Source organism: Carica papaya, chromosome 1 (assembly GCF_054855325.1).
Source record: "Carica papaya isolate Zhongbai chromosome 1, ASM5485532v1, whole genome shotgun sequence".
Lineage (NCBI taxonomy): Eukaryota > Viridiplantae > Streptophyta > Magnoliopsida > Brassicales > Caricaceae > Carica > Carica papaya.
The window spans coordinates 5,462,933-5,484,441 of record NC_142309.1 but is presented as its reverse complement, the minus strand read 5'-3'; the positions used below and the strand labels follow the sequence as shown (position 1 = coordinate 5,484,441).

General features: G+C 36.4%; 2 protein-coding genes across 2 annotated transcripts; one reads left to right on the top strand and one right to left on the bottom strand.

Annotated features, from left to right (window-relative positions):
- Positions 1 to 7,448: 7,448 nt before the first annotated feature.
- Positions 7,449 to 11,777, top strand: LOC110812990 (ribosomal RNA-processing 7 protein). Its single transcript, XM_088216460.1, has 8 exons — positions 7,449 to 7,783; positions 8,857 to 8,973; positions 9,063 to 9,200; positions 9,470 to 9,547; positions 9,658 to 9,813; positions 10,374 to 10,471; positions 10,884 to 11,094; positions 11,481 to 11,777. Exons 1-8 carry the CDS (start codon positions 7,690 to 7,692, stop codon positions 11,564 to 11,566), a joined length of 978 nt encoding a protein of 325 aa, XP_088072586.1. The 5' UTR covers positions 7,449 to 7,689; the 3' UTR covers positions 11,567 to 11,777.
- Positions 11,778 to 12,426: 649 nt separating this feature from the next.
- LOC110813022 (S-adenosylmethionine decarboxylase proenzyme-like) lies at positions 12,427 to 13,891 on the bottom strand. The gene has a single exon (XM_022040012.2). The coding sequence runs from the start codon at positions 13,734 to 13,736 to the stop codon at positions 12,636 to 12,638; it is 1,101 nt and encodes a 366-aa protein (XP_021895704.1). The 5' UTR covers positions 13,737 to 13,891; the 3' UTR covers positions 12,427 to 12,635.
- Between the last annotated feature and the right edge of the window lie 7,618 nt (positions 13,892 to 21,509).

The window sequence follows — 21,509 nt, the reverse complement described above, 5'->3', positions numbered from 1 at the left end:
TGGACATTACTGTCATTGGTACCCCATGTAATCTAACTATCTCCCGGATTTACATTCTTACTAACTTGTCTAAGGAGTTGGTCATCCTAATGGCCAAGAAGTGAGAAGACTTAGTAACCAGGTTAACAATTACCCAGATGACATCATGTCTTGAGCGTGTCTTAGGCAATCATGTCACGAAATCCATGGTGATATGTTCCCACTTCCACTCTGAAATTGGTAATAGCTAAAGTAGCCCACCTAAGTGTTGATGCTCTGTCTTGACCTACTAACATACCAAATACTTAGAAATAAAGTCAGCCACATCTCTTTTCCTCCCGTTCCACTAAAATCGAGATCGCATATTTTGATATATCTTAGTGCTTCTAAGATGCATGACAAACTTTGAGTTATGGGCCTCTGTCATGATGTCCATTTTTAACTCACTGACACCTTGAACACATACTCTGTCTTAGAATCTGAGCAACCCATCGGCAGAGATTCAAAATTCTGAATTAACTCCCTATTCTACATCTTTCTTGAGGGCTGGTAGGGTGAAATCAGCGGACTAAACTTCCTTTATTATTTGGATTAACTCAGGTTAAACGGTCAGGTGAACCAAACATATGACTCTCTTTAGGTGTTGAAGTCATATCTATTGTGCAGTCCCTATTACTCTGCATTCTGAAACTATCAAGTGAGCTAATATACTTGCACTTTTCCTACTGAGTACGTCTACTGCCACGTTACCCTTACCCGAGTGATATAAAATGTTGCAATCATAGTCTTTGAGGAGTTCTATCCACCTTCTCTGATGCATGTTGAGATCTTTTTGAGTGAATATGTGTTTCAAGCTTTTATTATCGGTATAGATCTGGAAGGTCTCCCCGTAAAAGTAATGACGCTAAGTCTTCAAGGCGTAGATAATTGCGCCAAGTTCTAGGTCATGGGTGGGGTAGTTTTTCTCATGACTCTTCAACTGCCTGGACTCATAGACTATGAACTTCTCATAATGCATCAAAACACAACCCAACCCTAGGTAGGAGACATTACTATAAACTGTATATCCACCCGATCCGCTCAGCAAGTCTAACACAGGTACGGCAGTCAACGGTTTCTTTAGTTCTGAAAAACTTCTTTCATGGTTCTCGTTTTACTTAAACTTGACGTTTTTCTTTCTGAAGCTAGTCAGCGGAGTAGCTAGGCTGGAAAACCCTTTCACAAACCTGCGGTAATAACCTGTCATCCCTAAAAAGCTACGTATCTCTTTAACTGATGTCAATTTTTTCCAGCCGAGCACTGCTTCAACTTTTTTAGGGTTCACCAACACTCCATCTTTTGATATGATGTGCCCTATGAAGGTAGTCTGCTCAAGATAGAACCCATACTTACTCAACTTTGCATACAACTTCTTCTCTCTGAGAACCTGCAAAACCTGAGTCAGATGGTAAGCGTGTTCCTCTCTATTTTTTGAATAAACCAAGATATCATCAATGAATATAATGACGAACTGATCCAAAAATTGTCTGAAAATCCTGGTCATCAAGTCCATAAAGATGGCTGGAGCGTTGGTTAGTCCAAATGGCATGACCAGGAACTCATAGTGTTTGTACCTAGTTCGGAAGGTTGTTTTGGGAATATCTTCTGCCCTGATCTTTACCTTATGGTAACATGAACGCAGGTCTATCTTAGAGAAGATCTGGGCACCCTGTAACTGATCAAAAAGATCATCGATCCTAGGTAGAGGGTACTTATTCTTGATCGTGACCATATTCAAGTCTCTGTAGTTAATATATAACCTCAACATCCCATTTCCCTTATTTGCAAATATGACTCTGGCACCCCAAGGAGACACACTACGTCGGATGAATTCACTATCCTGCAATTGAGTGATCTATTTTCTCAGTTCTTCCATCTCAACATGACTCATGTGGTAAAGAGCAACCGAAATAGGCTGGGTGTCTGACTGAAGGTCTATGGTAAATTCGATTTCTCTGTCCACTAGCAGTGCAGGTAGTTCATCCGGGAACACATCTGAAAAGTCTTGGACTACTGAAATCTCTTGAATACAAATTTTTTTTCTCATGTTTGCCTAATTAGAGAAAACAGTCGGGTTAAAGTACTTGATAATAAGAGAATTTGCCATGAGGGAAACAAATATTAAAAAATTTTATTAACTTGTAAATGACTCTTCATTAAGAGGGTTGAATACAACTTTCTTGCGAAAATAATCTACGGTGACATGATATGCTGCTAGCCATTTCATTTCTAAAATTACATCAAAGTCCCCCCGTTCTAATTTCTATTAGGTTCACACTCAATTTTCTATCTGCTATATATGTGACACAGGCTTTGTATACAACTTTCTCCAATAGTCTCCTATTCCCAAGAGTAGACACAAACAATACAGAATCAAGTTTTTCAAGTAATACATTTAATTTAATGCAAAAATATGTGAAACAAATGAATGCAATGCACCAGTATCAATCAAAATATGAGCAGGATGGTTACAAATAGTGTACATACCATGTACCACGTTTGGGTCGACTTCTGCATCCTACTGAGTGAGGTTGTAAGCTGTGCTCTAGATGGGAGGTCTGGCTTGGTTCTGGTTTCTCGGGCACTCCTTTGCATAATGTTGGGTGCTACCACATATACGGCAGGTGTTGTTGAGACGATAGCAGGATCGGTCCCCATGATCCTTGTCACAGTGCTGACAGGTCTTACTACGCCCTACTGCTGAAACTTGAGGAGAAACCTAGGTCTCTTATTCTGTTGATCAGGTGCAATAGGTGTTGGTCTGCGGTGTGGAGCCGAGGGCATGAGGTTCCCTACTACTAGAGGGAAGTACGAAGGTTCCACTCAATTAACTGTGCCTTGGCTAGAACAGTCGAATAAGTTCTGAGCTCGAGCACATACAACTGTTGTCTGATCTCAAGACGGAGACCCTACTCGAATCTTCTAGCCTTCCTGCCTTCATCCATCATGCTCTCAGGGGAATACCAACCAAACTCTAAAAAATTATGAGCATATTCTGATACAGTTATGTCCCTCTGGACCAAGTGTGCAAACTCCATCTTCTTTAGATGTCGGAGATACTCTGGAAGGTACTCTACATGAAAAGCTATCAGGAACTGTTCCCAAGTGACTGGAAATAGCAAGGTGGCCTGCTTGAGTTGCCATCAGCGGTCTGCCTCTCCCACCAGCATGTAGGTAGTAAGGATGAATCTCTATTTAAAAATTACCCCAAGAGCCGCGAAGACCTTCTCTATCTCAGCTAACCAGTACTCGGCCTCTTCAAATGAGGATCTTCCTGCAAAAATAGATGGGTTTAGTCTTTTATACCTCTCGATGTAGTCTGGGTCCATCATAAGAGAAGATGAGTCCCGTGGAAGAGGGACTAGACTGTGCTAAGGATGTACGAGATGGTCTTGCGGTGGTACTGGATGATATGGTGGAGGCACCGCATTGTACTGTAGTGGTGCCGAATGATGTGGTTGAGGCACCAGGCCATACTGTGGTGGTGCCGGTGGTACTGTGACTGGGGCACCAGATCATACTGTGGTGGTGCCGGGTGGTACTGTAGAGGAGTAGGGTCGTACTGGGGTGGCTTGAGATACTCTCGCTACATGGGTGGCTCAACTTGTGACAGCAAAAGGGGGTCAGGTAGCTCTCTCTTTTCCTCCCGGGCCTACTGGGCAACGACGAGTCTCTCCAGAATCTCAAATAATCGGTCGATATCCTCTCTAAGCAAACCCTCCCAGGCTGCTCAGTTTAGTGGGGGTCTTCCTCTTCTCATCTATCTGTACATGCATTTCACAAGGAACGGTTGAGTGATAATTCATTGTTTTTGGTGTTTTCTAAGAATTTTGTGTAAGGAATGGGTCCGAGAAACGCGGCTCTGATACCAACTGTAATGACCCCATAATTTCAAAAGAAATAAATCATAAATTAAGTGCGAAAATGAAATAATTAATTAGGGTTTACATTCTTTACACAATAACTTAAAGTACCAAATAGTGCTACAAGAATTACCATTTGAAGGAAATACAAAAAATTAAGGAAATAAAAGGAAAATAAATAAATCGGGCATCCTACTCGCAATTCTCTTGTGGATCGGACTCTGAATCCTGGTCTTCTTGATATGAAATTGTTAATAAAGAAATGAACTACACTAGCCCAGTAAGAATATCACACTACTCACCGATAAAGAAATGAAGGTTGGTAAAAAAATAAAAAAAAACTAATGAAACTATTAATTAAGCAAATTCATTTATTATAAACAAAAACGTTTACCGCCTACTTACCGTAGTGAGATTTACAAAAATAACTTATAGAGGCAATAAATAACACATATCATGACTTCATATGCAATTGGTTTGAACAACAATTTTTTCTTTTATTAGCTTACTGGTATCCATGAGGGTTCATAGGGATGTTACCATAACGTGTGAACTCTTTTATTTAATATTTTTAATTAACATGACGTCCCTATATCCCGTTCGGTATAAGCGCCAAATTACAAAACCTCAATACCCCATCCAGTATGAAGGTGAAACGCGCCATCCTCATATCCCGTCCGGTATGAACGCCAAATTACTAAGTCTCGATACCCCGTCTGATATGAGACAACGTTCACGGTAGGGTTTCTTATGCACCCGATCCGTCAATCATCTCGCAAGATATTCAGTAAGACTGTCGTTTCATCCATTCACTTAATCTCATAGTTCCTCGTTTAACTTTAATCTTTAGTTTTTTAATTTAACCGTAATCACATAAAACAAACAATACATGCATTCAAAACTATAAAATTGATCAATAAGATACTATCATATATTTAAACTGTAAAATCAATCACAGTGAATAATTTCTGGTTCTACCTCCATTAGTAACCTGTAATTAATTATGGATGTTTTCTAAATTGTACAAAACACCGTATTATTATTAATTTGACTTCAATTCCATAATAGAGAATAGGGTGAAAGATTCTTACTCAAATTGATGCCCGAAAGCTGAACTTGTTGACTGTGTCTATTGACAATCCCCGGGTTCCCTGAATTTTTCTTTGGGGATTTAAACGCACTATAAGTACCTACAAATATCTCAAAAATCCAAAATCGGTGTCAAGACCTCTTTTTGGCCAATTTTAAAATTCTGGCACCGCGGCTCCACCGTACTCCGGAGACGGCGCCGCCGCCCGCGTTGGTGGTTTACCTCAAGTCAGCCGGATTCGGCCAGTTTTGCTTCAATCCCTACCAGAAAACAAGTTAAAGGGCATCAGTTGGCCGAAAAAAATAAAAAATCAAAACTCACCAGCGGCGGGATTCTCCGGTACAACGACTCCACCGGCTCACTTTTGTAGTTGTGTGTTTTACTTCAGTTAACCTGTAAAGAAAAAAATAGTGGTTAAAATGGTGAAAGAATTACGCAGAATGAGAATGAGGAAGGGCCTTATCGAAGGCATTTTTAAAAAATTTTCTTTGGTGGTTCCGCCGGGCTTTACCTGTAATTTTCGGCCAATCCGCCAGTCTTTTTGCTCCGATTTTGCTATGGGAGCGTTTAAAATTGAATTCCGAGCAAAGAGAAATTTCTTTACCTCTTTTGCCGATCGAAAGTGGCTCCGGCGCGGCGGCGGGTGGTGCCGGTTGGATCTTCTTCTCTGGCGAGGGTGTCTGGCAGCTAGGGTTAGGGTTTAGTGTGAAGAGAGTTATTTATATCCGTCCCATTTAATCTGAACTGTCTATCGTGTTTGATCTGGACCGTCCGATCGCAATTAAATAGGGAGTAATTTTGAACCATTCATCGCGATCTGATCTGGGTCGTCCGATCGCATTTAAATAGAAAGTGAATCTGCACCGTTGATCATGTTTAAATCTGACCGTTCAGTCGTGTTTGGGGAGGGAATACATTTGGGCCGTTCGTGCGCGCGGGAGTGAATCTAGACCGTCCGATCGCGACCACGCGAATCGCCCGTGTGACCTCCCGTGTGGCATCGCGTCAACGTCCGTTCCCACGCAGCGCGTTCTGGTTCGTTGGTGCTGCTGATTGGGCATCTTATGTGACATATTTTTTTTAAATTATGTTTTGATCTCTAATTTTTAATTTTTCTTTTTAAAAATACCTCCAAAACCCAAATTTCACCTATTTTTTCTAAAATTATTTTCAATTTCATCATTTACTTATTTTTCTTTATTTTTATATTATTTTAAAATTTTAAAATATAAAAAATTATATTTATTTTAATACTAATTGGGCATTACAGGTAAAATGCTTTGAACAAGGAGCATCTTGTATTGAAAGATTAAAAATATATTTCATTATTAACACCTGAAATTTAAAAAGAAAAAATAATAAAACAATAACATATCAATCAAATTTTTTTAGCGAATATAAAAAATCGTATGTAAAACTAATAAGAGTTAATAATTTTAACAAATAATAATTTCAAATATTTTTGCTTTCTACTTGCTCTTTTATGTCTATTATCTACAAATTAGCAATTTTAGCATAGTAAGATGTTGTACTATGTTTATACTTTTTAAAACTAATAAAATAACATATAATATAATAACAACACTCTATAAATATTCTAAAATTAAAACTTCATCAATTAAAAGTATTTTCTCGCTAAATATTTAAAAATTATAAGAAAACAAGACTTATTGATTTTAGTAACATTGACTTCAAATACTTTATTTTCTATATAGTTTTGTCTATTTCCTTAGTCACTAATTGGTAAGTTGACATAGTATGATACTATGCTATATTGGTAAATATATAATGCGATAAATTTATTATAATTAGTAGAAGTAAAAAAATTATTTATTTAATTTATCCACTTGTATAATATATTATTTTTGTCAATAATTTGATAAATTTAACAATTTAGTAATAAAAATACTTCCTTGGTATTCCATCTGTTAAATTAAAAAAAAAAAATTATTAATTTACAAATAAAATAAAAAAAATGAAAATTTAAAAATTAGAGTTAATTTTAGTATTTTAAAGTCAAAATTAGAATAAAATCATAAAAAATAAGTTCCAGTACAAAAAGATGTAATTATATAAATAATAATATAATTATTGAGGCATAGAGTTCGATAGCAATAAAAGCATATAATTCGATATTTTGTAAGTTTATTAAGAGTTAATTGTATGATGTAACAGGATTGAAAGTGAAATTAATTATTATATTAATAAAATTATAATAATTAAATTAATTTTTATCTTATGGAACTATTATCTTTTATAAATAAAAAATATTTTATTATAATTATGTTTATTTATTTCAAGTAATCACAATTAACCTAATATTTTTTTTAAAAAAATTTAGCATTAATAGTAATAACATCAAATTAATTCCAAAAAAAATAAAAGAAATTTATTTTTATTTACTTTATTATTTTATTTTATTTTTTGAAAGCTTTGTAATAGATGTAAAAAGGAGAAGACAGAATACAAACTTAACTGGGGATCCATATCGACGAGGTGTTTTTGATTTCTCTCTTTCCTTCTATAATTGTTCGTTCAAGTTTCTAATAGCCGCCAACCATCACCAGGGACAACCAATCACACCGCCGCCCGTAACCCCTACAGACGGATAGTCTTCTTCACTGTATATCGCTTGTGGCAGTTCAGCCCTGGGGAGGCCTTCTAGGTTAGGCCTGTTGTTTGCTCATCTGTACCAGAGAGAGAGTGAGCGAGGAAAATATGGGAAGCGAAAAACTAAAGAAGGATGACAAGATGAGGAAAACGAAGGAGATTGAGAAACTCAGGAAGAGAAATGCGAAGTTCTTAGAAAGCAGTATGTGATTCGTTTCTCCTTTCTTCTATAGGTTTTTGCTTCTAGTCTTTTTTCAGTTGATGATGACCTTGTGCCTTCAATCTTTTCGTTGGAAATCGTTTCAGATACTTCATATATATATATATATATATATATATATAAAGATGGATTCTTCCTTTTTTGTTTGCTTCCCTATGTTTGTTTGTCGCTGCTACTGCAGTTATATTAGTTTCACATATTGTTTTGCTGCGTTCGCAAACTTACTTTCATCAATTCCAGTTAATAGGAGATATAGAATTATCGACTTTGAATTTGGTTGAAGTTAGCTGCAATTGACATCTGGGACGAATTGTATTAACCATAAGTCTTAAGAATTTGTATTGGGATTATTGATTTCAACAACAATCAGTCGTCTTCTTAGTGGATGTAGAAGCTGCTGTATGCTGCATCCTGTGAATGCAGTGGCTGCTGTAGCACCATAGCGGCTTACAGTTACTAAACTTCGTAAATTGTGTGCATTCTTCAGTTACTTGCTGTTGAATTGTTTGTGGGATTTTAGAACTTCTTTTGAGAATAAAAATAGAAGTAACAATAAGGATGGTTAGGGCTTTCTTGCTAGTTTTAGGGTTAAGGTATGAATATGTGGCCTTTTTCTTTTTCTGAAAGAAAGAAAGGTATGAGTAGTGACTTGATGGTGGGGAGACTATGCACTGACTGATGGATGGATGGTAAGGTCTTAACTCTCAGATTTATTCTTTTGCTATTGCTGGTAGATAATATTTCTTTCTTTGATCCATTCTTTGACGAATTTAATGGCTATGAGTGAAAAAGAAAAATACAGATCAATGGTAATAACGCTAGTAAATTCTGCACAAGTTTTCTACATGGCTGGCAACAATTTGAGCACAGGGTTTGGTACTCTAGAATCATAGAGACATATCTAGCTTGACATTTGAGCTGGGATTTTTTAGCCATGAAGCTGTACTTTTACCTAACTTACACATTGGACTTGAACAACATGTAATTGTATACTCATTTGATGTATTGAGATATATCACAAGAAGTAATTTTGCGTTGACTGTCTTTTTTTTCAGATGATCAATTAAATAAAGTTGAAGACATTGGACAGAGAAAATCAACGGGGAAGACAAAGAAGATAAGAGAGAAAAGAAACACTGTTAATAATATTGGTGAAGCTGTTCACGTCGAAGGTGGAACCTCAGGATATAAACATGTGTTTCTATGATTCTAGATTTGCTGCTAATTTTCCCTAACATTTTGCTTTTTGAATTTGTTGCAGGTGGTTCAATCAAAGATACCAAAGAAAAGGATGAGCATGAATCAAGGAAGAAGAGAAAGAAAGAGGGAAAAATTCACACTCTTGGAAAATTTGATCAGCTTGGTAATGATACTGAAGATGTTTTCCAAGAACAAAAAGGTATGTTAGTTCAGTGGTAGCAATGTCTAATCAGTGCTATATTTATTTCCATATCAAAGATCATTTTAAGTTGTATTATATGAATGGTCTACTGTCTCCAGTGTGATTTCTTTTAGCCTCGGGGTACTCCTGGTGTCAGTGGGGGCTGGAACTAGAATTATCAGCATTATCGCCCTTCAATATTTCTTTTCTCTTTAGTGTTGGTAATGCTAGTATTGCTTTTCTACACTGAATCATCTTTCATTTCTTTTATATTTCCTTTTGCATAGATGGAGCATCAAATCATAGCCAGTCAAAAGAGATTGAAAATTCTGTTGAGGCTGATGATGGAACTGAGATCAGAACTCGTATGTGCGAAGAAGCAATAGCTTTTTATTTGCTTCGCAGACAAATAGATTATTATTTGAGTTTTTCTCTTATTTTAGACAATTTCAATGGATTTTTTATATGATTGTAGGGAAGTCTAAGAAATTAAAGAAAAAGAAAAAGGAAAAGAAAGGTATTGATGCATCTATGGAGGATGAGAAGTTACCAGGGAAAACTAAAGAAGCTGATGAGGATGAAGTGTATCATATATCTTCAGGGGATGAGGACTGCTCAAAAGGAATGAAAAGTATGAAGCACTGAACTGGTCATATTTTTTAATGCCTGTTTAACTAACCTCGTTACAGTGGGAAACTTATATTGCACTACATTTATGAATTGAAGGATCAGCTAACTTCATTTTTCCTATACTTTCATTCTCCTGAGAAATACGGAACCAATACGCTTCAACTATTAGGGATACCTCAAACTTGCATCCTGCCATCTCTTTGGAGACAGGAAACAGATTCACTTTGTCCCATTGTCTTGTGCCTTGAATCTCTCTTTGGTAACATTATTTTTAACTCCAATGTCCCATAGTATATGTGAAGTGTTCCCCACCATTTCCCTCCAATACAGCTGACTATAAAGAAGTATTCTGCCTCTACTCCATTACCACCACCATGCTTCCCAGCAAAGAAAAAGAAAACAAATTAAATTAGCTAAAATGTTAGCTTAATTCTGTTTTTGGAATGACATCAATATCCCTCATCAAGTTTCTTAATCTAAATTCAGGATAGACCTCCAAGATTATATAGGATTCTAAGCGTTATTAGTCAGCTTTCTAATTTGTTGCTTGTTGAGCTGCAGAATGGGTTACAGAGTACTACGAATGTAGACCAGGTTTGAAAGTATTGCAACAAAGAATCGATGAGTTTATAACTGCTCATGAGGCACGACTTGAACAGGTACTTTTCTTTTCAGCATAATCTCTCAGTTAGGCTTGACTAGCTTCAGATAGAAATTCCCTCTCTTCAAACTCTTGAAATTAACATTCACACATGCATGTAAAAACTATTATCTTGTTCAAAGCCTTGTACTGCATGTGTTGGTTTTGGAAAGTGTTAACTTTTTGTTGTTTTGTGTTGTGCCACTAAGTTTTGTTCTTTCTAATGAACAACTGAACCATGCACTTCAGCACTTAAAATTTTATCTTATTTGTTTTTGCCAGGGAAGTTGGTAACTTATGTTGCATAATGATGTTATCTTCAAATTGTTGTTTCGGCATATATCCTTTGGAGAAATATATTTTCTCCTTTTTGGATAGAAAACATGCGAGTAATGCTCATTTGCATTTCCTATGTTTCATATCTACAACAGGAAAGAGAAGAAAGAGAAGCCAAAGCTGCAGAAGGGGGATGGACAGTAGTTGTACATCATAAAGGAAGGAAAAAGACGACAGATTCCGAAAGTGGAATCACTGTTGGTTCGGTTTCTCAAGCTGCTATGGAGGATAAGATGGCCAAGAAGAAGAGCAAGGAAGTTGGGCTAGATTTCTATCGGTTCCAAAGAAGGGAAGCCCATCGGAGTGGTATGAATTTTTACTTGTTCTTTTTTTCTTATCCTAGAAATTGCCAAACTTTTTAAACCACTTGGTTAAAAACTATTTTAGGATTTAGAGATCAGTGAACAGGCTTGGTAATATGGTGCCTTGGGATATTTATCACTACAGTTTAAATTTTATGATGACTGACTCTGTTAGCATTAACTGATTGGTAATTTCTTGCAAAAGTGGACAATATCTCTATCCACATCCATTAACTACGTGGTTGCAGAGAAAAAATTGGATTTTCTAGTCCTCATGGTCTTCTGAGAATTGTAGAGGATATGTGGATGATTTGTGAATTCTGTTTTGTTTAAATAATATAGATAGTTGATACTGGAGCAAAACAGTAATAAATATTTACTCTTTTGCAGAAATTATGATGCTTCAAGACAAATTTGAGCAGGATAGAAAGCGGATACAGCAATTGAGAGCTGCGAGGAAGTTTCGACCCTATTGAATCCATAACTCGAACCCCCTAATTGGAGAGTTGAGAGCTTTTTGTCAATTATGCTAATCCCATTTTTTCTGTACCTGCTGAATTTATCAAATCAGATATACTGTATCTTTCAGATTGAAAATTTACCATTTTTGGAAGTATTGTGAAGATATAATTTTGCAATTTAAATTTTGACTCTATTTGTTACATAAAATATCTTGTTAGTTTTTTATGTGTTATGTTCATTTGCAGGTAAAGAGTTATATGTTAAAGATGTTTTAATACACATGCACATATATATTTGATTAATTGCTTGTGTATATAGATAGACTTGTATGTGTATATAAACATGTAAATACGTAGGAAAGCTTCATTACTCAAGAAACTATGTATAGATGAATATATTTATATATATAGTGATTTTTTATAATTGTTGCTCTGAAATTTGTATTCTATTTATATTTATATATTTTATTATAAACAACTAATATATATATCTCTAAAAATATTTTTATTTTAAACAACTAAGAATAGTTTAAGAATAATTTTATGCGGCAAACATAACGATTCTTTTCTGTGGCCAGAGCTAGCAATTTTTCCCCCCCAAAGCTAACTACTTAATATCTTCTTGCGGGTAAAAAAGTTGGTCTGGCTGCAACATTTTTGTCCTTCCCACGAGTCTTTAGTGAATAGCGCCGTGTTCTTTCTTTTATACATTTTATGATAGTTCGGTTGCTCTAAAACAAACTCATTGAAAGATCTCACATAAAAATTTTAAAGCAATAAAACTTAAATAATATTTCCATACACCCAAAAAATAAAAATAAACACCAACTGAATATTCTACATACAACACAATCTTTTCAAACTCCATCATAAAATACCATAATAGGAGGTTTTATTCATAACAAAAACTTAATAAAGAGAAGAATGTCTGGAATAAACCCGACTCCACGGGCAACAATACATCACTGTAGCAAAACCAACAAGAAGACACACTCACCCTGCGACCCTCGCAGGATACATTATTCAATTACTACCAGTTTATCTAAACCAACTCAAATAAAAAGAAGCAACCAAAAGCAGAAGTTTACAAAGACGCAATACATGGAATCCAACACTCTTTCCCCGTAAATTCCTCTTTCCCCCCCTTCATTCTCCAACGGCATTTCAGGACTGGCTCTCGTGCCTCAACAAAGTTGTAGTAGATTACCGTTCCACCTTCCTCACCAGTAACCTTATAGTTCATTTCCTCGCACTTATAACCCTTCAAGTTCAGTCGGAAAGTGGAAACCTCCGCACCCACACATCCTGTATGTAAAGCCACAGAAAACTCAGCAGGTTTGAAGCAAGCCAAAACCCTCTCAAGAAGCTCGCGTAAATTAACTTCTTCAAAATCATAACCAGCAGCCTCAAAACTTGCATAGCTGAATCCGTCTTCAGGAGTAACATGGATGGTCGAAATCGCATCCCCTTCAATAGCATTCATGGAGTAACCGCAAGGTTCAAACTCAAAATCACATATGTCAGATTGTGGCAGAATTTTCCTGATGCCTGAATTTGCTGTCATCCCAGCAGCTGAACTTTCACCAGTTTTGTAGAAAACGGATGCCTTCTTTCTGTCCAAACCCGTCATACACACTTCTAGAGTGTTGACCTTGTCACCATGGCTTCCTTCTCCGGCAGAAGCAGAGTAAACATGCCATTTTTTTGTTGCATCAGAACTTCCCATTATGGATGCAGTGCTAGCCAAACCAAGTTTGCTAAAGTAGCCATCCAGTGCAGAAACTTCCTCTGAGAAGCTGCGGTGAGGAAATGGCTGAGCTCCAGGAAATATGAAACTTCCACGGGTATACCTCACATATTTCACAGAAAGGGATAGTCCATCAGCCAACTTCAGGAGAGGACGAATGGAAAGAAGCAGTTTTGTAGTCCCGCAAGTTTTGATGATAATTTTGTATGGGTACACGAAGAGGCTTGACTCTGAAAGAACATATGAGTCAACATGACCATTTGACAGCGAAGAAACAATGGTGCATTCAGCTGGTTTCAAAATCTCATCCAACTGAGCTTTAGTTAAAGAGCGGAGACCCATTCCTCCGGGATCAGCAAAGATGCCTGGCTCGAGAAAGCCAATTTCAAGCCTCTTTTCATAGCCTTCAAATCCAATTGCAGAGACTGGCAAGTCCATCTTGCCTTGCAGGAGACAGACAATTTAGCAGAGAGGGATCAAGGGATCAAGGGGAATGAGGGATCAAAGGGAGTAGGAGAAAAGCAGAGAATAGAGAAGATTGCAAAACGAAAGAAGTTGGGGGGGCAATGTCACACTACTTCGGAAATCTCAGGATGGCTTTCTCACGCACTGCATAAAACCAAATACAAAAACAGGTTAATATCAAGATCTATGCATGTTATGCCAAACAAATGGGCAAAAATGAAGTGGAGGAAACAAAAAACTCACGTTGGAGTATGCAGCAGATCTGAATTTCTTAATTCCACCGTTGGGTCGAACGTCTTCAATGCTGTAACCGAGAGGAGCTTCGTAGAATAAGGATTTACTACTACTACTACTACTAGACTTCTTCTTCCCACCTTTTGACTCCATTAGCTCATTCAGATATGCCTGTATAGAACCATTAAAAAGGAGATTAGATCCACAGGCAAACGATTCCAAAAGATCAACAAAGATGTCACACAACTGAATTCCTTGTCAAAGAAACGAACACTAGGCTGCAATTGCTTCCAAGAGAAACAAAGGCGAACGTTCAAAAATATTGAAAAAAGATGTTAAAAAGACTAAATTCCTTGTCCAAACGTGAACCCTAGATCGCAATTAAAGGCTCCAAGAAAAGCAAAGGCGAACGTTCCAAAAGATTGAAAAAAGATGTCACCAAACAAAATTTCTTGTCAAAACATGAACAGGTAGCAATTAAAGCCTCCAAGAAAAGCAAAGAACCGGATTTCTCAATCCAACGCAATCACAAAAACCATAAGTTATCATTAAAAGGCAGAAAGTTTAATACGATTAAAGAAATTCAAGAAGAATAAAGAGATTTATCGGAAGAATACACAATAAGAAATGCACGATTCACGCTCGATGAACTCATAAAAAAACCGTAACAAAACGTGGTTCAAATCAAAGGACCAATTGGTACTGAAAGAAATAACGCATAAAAGCAAAAAATAAATAAACAAATAAACAAAAGAAATTGACAGAGAAAACAACGTAACGATCCAAAACGAAACGCCAGATACAATACCTCATATCAATAAAGACAACCAGATCAAATGGGCAGGTACGATCACAGGCAAAGAAATCGAATAACACGGAGAAGCACTCGCAAAAAATTTAAACCCTAAATCGTATAGGCTAATCGCTTCGGCACGGATCAGAAGAATGTACGCGAATACAAAAAAAAAAATTACCTTATAAAGAATCGTCGATTACCGAAACCTAACAGGATTATACAAGTCTCTGATTCCGAAAACGACACGGAGGAGGAGGAGGAGGAGGAGGAGGAGCCGTAAAATAAACGCGAATTTGTGAGAAACAGATGAGAAATCTTTTAAAAGCTTCAAAATTCAAGATGAGGCTGCGCGTTATACCTATCGTGAAGGAAAGGAGGAAGGGAAGGGGATTTATATAGGGGAGATAATGTGAATGAATTTACGGTCGTACCCTTCCTAGGTCAATCTCCCTGGAATTTTCTAATAGTCAGAATATTTTTCATCTCCCCGAAATATATGGTCCGTATTTCTTTTAATATCAAATCTCCTGATAAATAGAGAATTATCTCTTTTATTTAGTAAAAAAATTAATTATATATTAGAATCGATATATTGAATGGTTTATATAAAATGAATTTTATTAATTATAAAAAAATAGTGTGATGAAATTACAAAATTATAAAATATATATATGAGCTTCTCGTACAAGTAGGAATAAGTCACTTCCAATTAGGATTATGATTAATTTAAACAATAATAATAACAATTTTTATTTTTGTTAATAGCACAGTGAAGAATATTTAAAAAAAAAAAAAAACTTTACAAACATGAGAAATCTATTAAAAATAAATTATTAATATTAGTAGTAAAAAGGAAAAATAGAATAATTTGACACGTGTATAATACGTGTACATACATTGAAGGTTAGAGGCGTGTTTGGGAAGATTAGTTGTCTTCCTTCCTTTTTTCTTATCTTCATCCTTCTCATCTTATTCGTATTTCACAATTTTTGTCTGGACGTGCCAAACAGGCCCCACGAAATTTGTTCTTCCTTTTCTCCACGAAACCCAACGGCTCAAAATAAATATCCAACCAAAATCAATTAAAAAGATTTTAAATATAAATTTCCAGTCAACTTTGCTTTCGGTTTAAGAATATATTAGAAAAAAATATTTGGATTTGGGTCTTAATTAAAATTTTAAAATATATAATTGGATTTGTATTAATAGATATTATTTTCTTTGAGTTATTTAATTTGTTAAGGGACGGTAAAGTTAATAATTTATTATCACATAATTAGAATATACGATAAATATAATAAACGACAAAAACGGCCACTAATATAAAAATAGCCATAAAAATAATATCTTTAATTTATTTTAGTAACTGCAATTAAGTGCATAACTTCAAATAAATTATTTATTCTTTTCTATTTATTTATTTTTTTTGAAAATATTCAAATATTAATTAATTAATAAAGAAATACATTCATAGGATCTTCACGTATTTAAATCTTGTATCTTCATCACTTGTAGTGATTTATCATTCAATAAATGACTCAAAATAATTTACTGGAGGGATTTTCCTATATATTCTAATAAAATTCTTTCAGTAAATATAAATAGCAAAATTGTGGATAAAGAACTATACTAGCGACCTACCTAATTTTATTGTATGAATTTTCAGGATCAATCATTGGACCATGCAAACTAGAAATACCTTTTCTTGGATAAAAGAAGAGATTACTCGATCTATTTTCGTATCACTCATGATATATATAATAACTTGGGCATCCATTTCAAATGCATATCCCATTTTTACGCAACAGGGTTATGAAAATCCACGAGAAGCAACAAGGCGTATTGTATGTGCCAATTGCCATTTAGCTAATTAGCCTGTGGATATTGAGGTTCCACAAGCGGTGCTTCCTGATACTATATTTGAAGCAGTTGTTAGAATTCCTTATGATATACAACTAAAACAAGTTATTGCTCATGGTAAAAAAAGGGAGTTTGAATTAGCTCCCCTCGATTGCGTTTTGCCTGAGATGAAAGAAAAGATAGGCAATCTGTCTTTTCAAAATTATCACCCTACTAAAAAAAATATTCTTGTAATAGGTCATGTTCCTGGTAAAAAATATAGTGAAATCACATTTTCTATTTTTCCAGACCCCACTCCTAATAAAGATGTTCACTTCTTAAAATATCCCATATATGTAGGCGAGAACAGGAGAAGGGGTTAGATTTATCTTGACAGGAGAAAAGAAACAATACAGTTTATATGTGGAGGGAAAACCTCCCAAATATGACAACTTGGATACAAGCGGGCAGCTCTAGTTAATTCATGTGCCATCCAATTACAAGTCCTAACCCATACAATGTTCACTTCCAACACCTGTTTGAGTAGGGCACGACAATCATTAATGATATAGCCAAATTCGGAGTAGTCCTCTTCAGTTGATATTAAAGCTTTCTGCAACATTTGAGAATCGACCTCCACCATCCCTGGCCCTTGAACAGTAGATGCTAAATGGAGTAAGGTCCGACAATAGCCTAGTAGTTCTGTCTGGAACAACAACCGGCAGCTCATGATATGTCCAAAAAATGCAGTTAACATCATACCATTACAATCACGTATAACAACTCCAAATCCTGCAACGACATCACCTGCTTACACTGTGGTATCAATATTGCACTTCCACATCCCTTCTTCCGGAGGTTGCCAACTTGGCTTGTGCGCTGAAATCTGGTTAGATTATCCTTTTTTTTTATTCTGTATGATATGTGCTTACCTCCATTTCATTAGAAGTTTGCGCATTAGATATATAGACATCTGATCTGTAAATTGTTTTCCATTCCAAACACATTCATTCCTTTCATATCAGAATCTCCACAAGCAACAAAACACCTCCTTAATCATTTGTGCCTTATGCGATTTAACAATCTATTCTCCCTATACCTTTATATCGGTGAACTGCATCATATGGGGTTGTATTCCCAACAATCTCCATCATCTTCTGGTTTTAACGCATTCCATAAATACATGCATGATGTTTTCTTCCTGGCCACACTGGGGGTAATATTTACTAATAGGCATCCATTTCCCATTTAGTCTCACCTTAACAGGGAGTGTGTTTGTCATAAATCGCCATATAAATTTTTTTACTTTCCAGATACACTTTCATAAGCTTATTGTGCTCGCAGCATTCCCCCCCCCCCCCCCCGAGTCCAAGTTGGCTCTGATAAGCCGATTTGACAATGTATTTTCCATTTGCTGAGTGTGCATAGATGCACCGGTCCTCTTTATGTTGCAAACTCAGAGGAATACTTAGAATAAGCTCAGCCTCCTCCTCAACAAATAAACCCTTCACCATATCAACATTCTAGCTCAAACGATCTTCGTTCATGAGTTCAAAGACTCGCATATGTTTAAATTCAGTAATACGGGGGCCATAAACATAGTAGTCAGTTTTTCTTAGTAACCATGGGTCACACCACACCTGTACCTAGTCTCCATTGTTTATAACCCATCTCATTCCTTCACACATCATTTCTTTTGCAGATAACAGGCTCTGCCATGTGAAGCTCAAGTTTGTTCCCAATTGCGCACTTGTAACATCCCTTTACGGAAATTACTTGGCTGTAAGCGATCACGTAACCAAAAAGTGCAGACCACTGTAAACCTGCCAGAATTGTTTACCTAACAGAGTTATATTAAAAGTTTAGAGTTTTCAGAAACCTAACCCTTCTTCCATCTTACTTCTGCACAGTGAAGTCCAGGAAAATTAATGTATTTTCTTCTATTCATCTTGCTTCGACACCCACGAAAAAACTATTCATCATTCTTTCAAGTTCTTCACATAAACTAATCAGAAGTTGAAAAACCCCTATGCAAAATTTAGGGAGTTCTTGCACCACTAATTTTAGTAACACTTCTTTCCCTACTCGTGAGAGAAATTTATACGCCCAGCCCTTCTTCCTCTTCACAACCATGTCTTTGATGAATGCAAATGCACTTTTCTTACTTTGACCAATCTGATGGGAGTCCCAGATATCTTTCATTATTGATTGGGTTGTGAACTTGTAGGATGCTATTCAGGTGGGAACGAAGGTCCTCTAGTGTGTTGGAGCTAATAAAAACTCGTAATTTCTAAAAGTTTATTGCTTGACCAGAAGCATCCTCGTATTGCTTCAGTATAGATTTTACCCTTCGACTCTCCTCCTTATTAGCGGTGAAGAAAAAAAAAAGAGTCATGCAAATAGCAGATGAGATATACTTGGACTTCTGAGACAAATTTTTGCTCTATGGATTCATCCTCTATTTTTTGCCTGTGTGAACATGGCAAAGAGTTCCTATGCGCATAAGATAAATAAGTACGACCGATAGGGATCCCATTACCATAGCCCTTTGCTCGGAACAAGCGGGCTAATGTCTCAACCATTCACTCGAATTCTGTAAGTCACATTAAAAACACACTTCATCATCAATTGCACCCAACGACTATTGAATCCGAGCTTAAGCAACACAGCTTCTAAATGCTCCCATATGACTTTATCGTATGCTTTACTCATATCTACCTTCAGGGTCACATCTGACCGCCTTCTCTTACTCCTTAAATGCATGTGATGAATTATCTCAAAAGTGAGAAAGTTATTATTAGTCATATTTCTATCCGGTACAAATGCTGATTGATATTATGATATGATGTCTGATAAGAAACTGCTCATACGATTTACCAGCACTTTGGAAAATATTTTATAAGCCACATTGCATAACGAGATGGGACGTAGATCTTTAATACTTTTTGGGCTTTCTCTTTTTTGAATAAGAACAATCATTGGATCATTCAACTGTTCTGGAAAGGACCCTTGTGTAAACCAGTTCATGTAGCTCTCTGTAATATTCGGCTGAAAATTTTTCAAAAATTTTGAAAAAAAGTCGAGTTCATACCATCTGGTCCTAGTGCCTTATCAGAGTGCATTTGGAATGCTACTTCTTTAATTTTAACTTTAATTAGTGGTTGTAACAAAACTTCATTAACCTTCTTCGAGACATTATTTTTTACCTGCTCTATCACTGCTTCATAGTTTCCCTCAGATACCGAAAATAGTTCAGTGAAATAGTTTAGTATATGCGTTTGTATTGCATCTGCATCACGAATCCATTCCCCATTATTATCCTTCAGGGCAGATATTCGATTTTGCCTTTTCTGTTGAGTTGCTTGATAGTGAAAAGAAGTATAATTACGGTCACTTTATGTTAGTCAAAACTTCTTTTCTCTTTGTCTCCAGCATGCTTCCTCCTATTCCAACACTCTAATATATTCATCATTTAAAGAGGGAAGATATTTACCTATGTTTGGACCTCCCTTTTTTCGTACTTGACAGATCTTGTTATACAGTGTCCACTTACAGGCGCTGAAATTCTACACTCAGGTGTCTGCCTAATGCTGCAAGTGGTGTTTGCAATTAGCAATCTTGTCTATAAAGCTTGTAGTATTACCTGACTTCCACCCGTGATTGACAACTTCTTCTATTGCTGGATTGATAAGTTAAGCATTTTTTAATCTAAAAATCTTGCATGGACATTCCCTTCCCTCCTATCACAGCATAACATTATAGGGGAATGATCGGATACTAGTGCCACTTAGTTTTTCAGTCTTGCATATAGAAAATGAGTCAATCACTGATCGTTCACCACACACCTGTCCAAATGCTCTCTGATCACCCTATCCACCAACCCCCTTGATCATGTGAATTCATAGCCAAAGTACGGCAAATCAATCAGTTAACTCTCAAATGTGTCCCGAAAACCCAACATACTAGATTGAGAGGGTACTGCACCACTATCTTTTTCTTCTGCTGAGAGGATATTGTTAAATCTCCAATAACAGCCCATGGCCCATGCCTCACATGCATCAAAGTGCACAAAAATTGTCATATTTCTTGTCTCCTGTGACGTTATAGATGACCATAAAAATCAATGAATATCCAGACACTTCCATACTCCTACTCCACTATCATATTTACATGATGCAATAAATAAGATATGATTGATATTTGTTAGTTGTTCGACCAAAATATCACCAGCCCACCCTCTTTATCCAGTCTATCCATACCAAAGGCCTTCGGGTAACCCAGTTTTACTTTGATCATGTCCAGCTTTCCCTGTGTCGCCAATGTCTCATATAGGAACACGATGTTTGGCTTGTTCTTTCTTACTCGCACTTGCAGAGTTAGTGCTGCACTAGCATTGCCAAGCCCTCAGCAGTTCCAGTTAAGTGCATTCATGGCATCCGGCGAGCCTACTCCACAGGACTTGCCGATATCTCATGTGTTATTGGATGCATATGTTCCTTCTCATTTCTGCTTAAATGTAATACAGTGTTATAACTTGGGGGCTAATGACGTGACCTCTTCTTACCTTTTTCCTGGGCTAAATTAATTTCTTGTACACCGGAGGTTCGGGTCATTTCACCTTGCATCAATCAAATTGCGGCCCATAATTTTATCTTGGTCCATATTCTCTGTCACTTTCCCGTTTGAGTTTGAATTTAACAGGTCCACAATCCTTGGGGAAATTAATTGTGGAGTAACTGTTGATGTCATCTCTTGAACTTCCGCGTACACCCCAATTCTTACCGATAAACCCGGGATTATGCCACCCTTATCATCCCTCAGCCAATGACTAAATGATGGCGGATTTCGACAGGAATTAGCTCTCAGTAATTTATCTC

Bases quoted from the DNA above. Each gene is read 5' to 3' on its own strand.
- LOC110812990 (XM_088216460.1), top strand. From the start codon at position 7,690: ATGGGAAGCGAAAAACTAAAGAAGGATGACAAGATGAGGAAAACGAAG. The intron at 8,974-9,062 runs GTGGAACCTCAG...AATTTGTTGCAG, and splicing joins TGAAGCTGTTCACGTCGAAG to GTGGTTCAATCAAAGATACC. The intron at 9,201-9,469 runs GTATGTTAGTTC...CCTTTTGCATAG, and splicing joins TGTTTTCCAAGAACAAAAAG to ATGGAGCATCAAATCATAGC.
- LOC110813022 (XM_022040012.2), bottom strand. From the start codon at position 13,736: ATGGACTTGCCAGTCTCTGCAATTGGATTTGAAGGCTATGAAAAGAGG.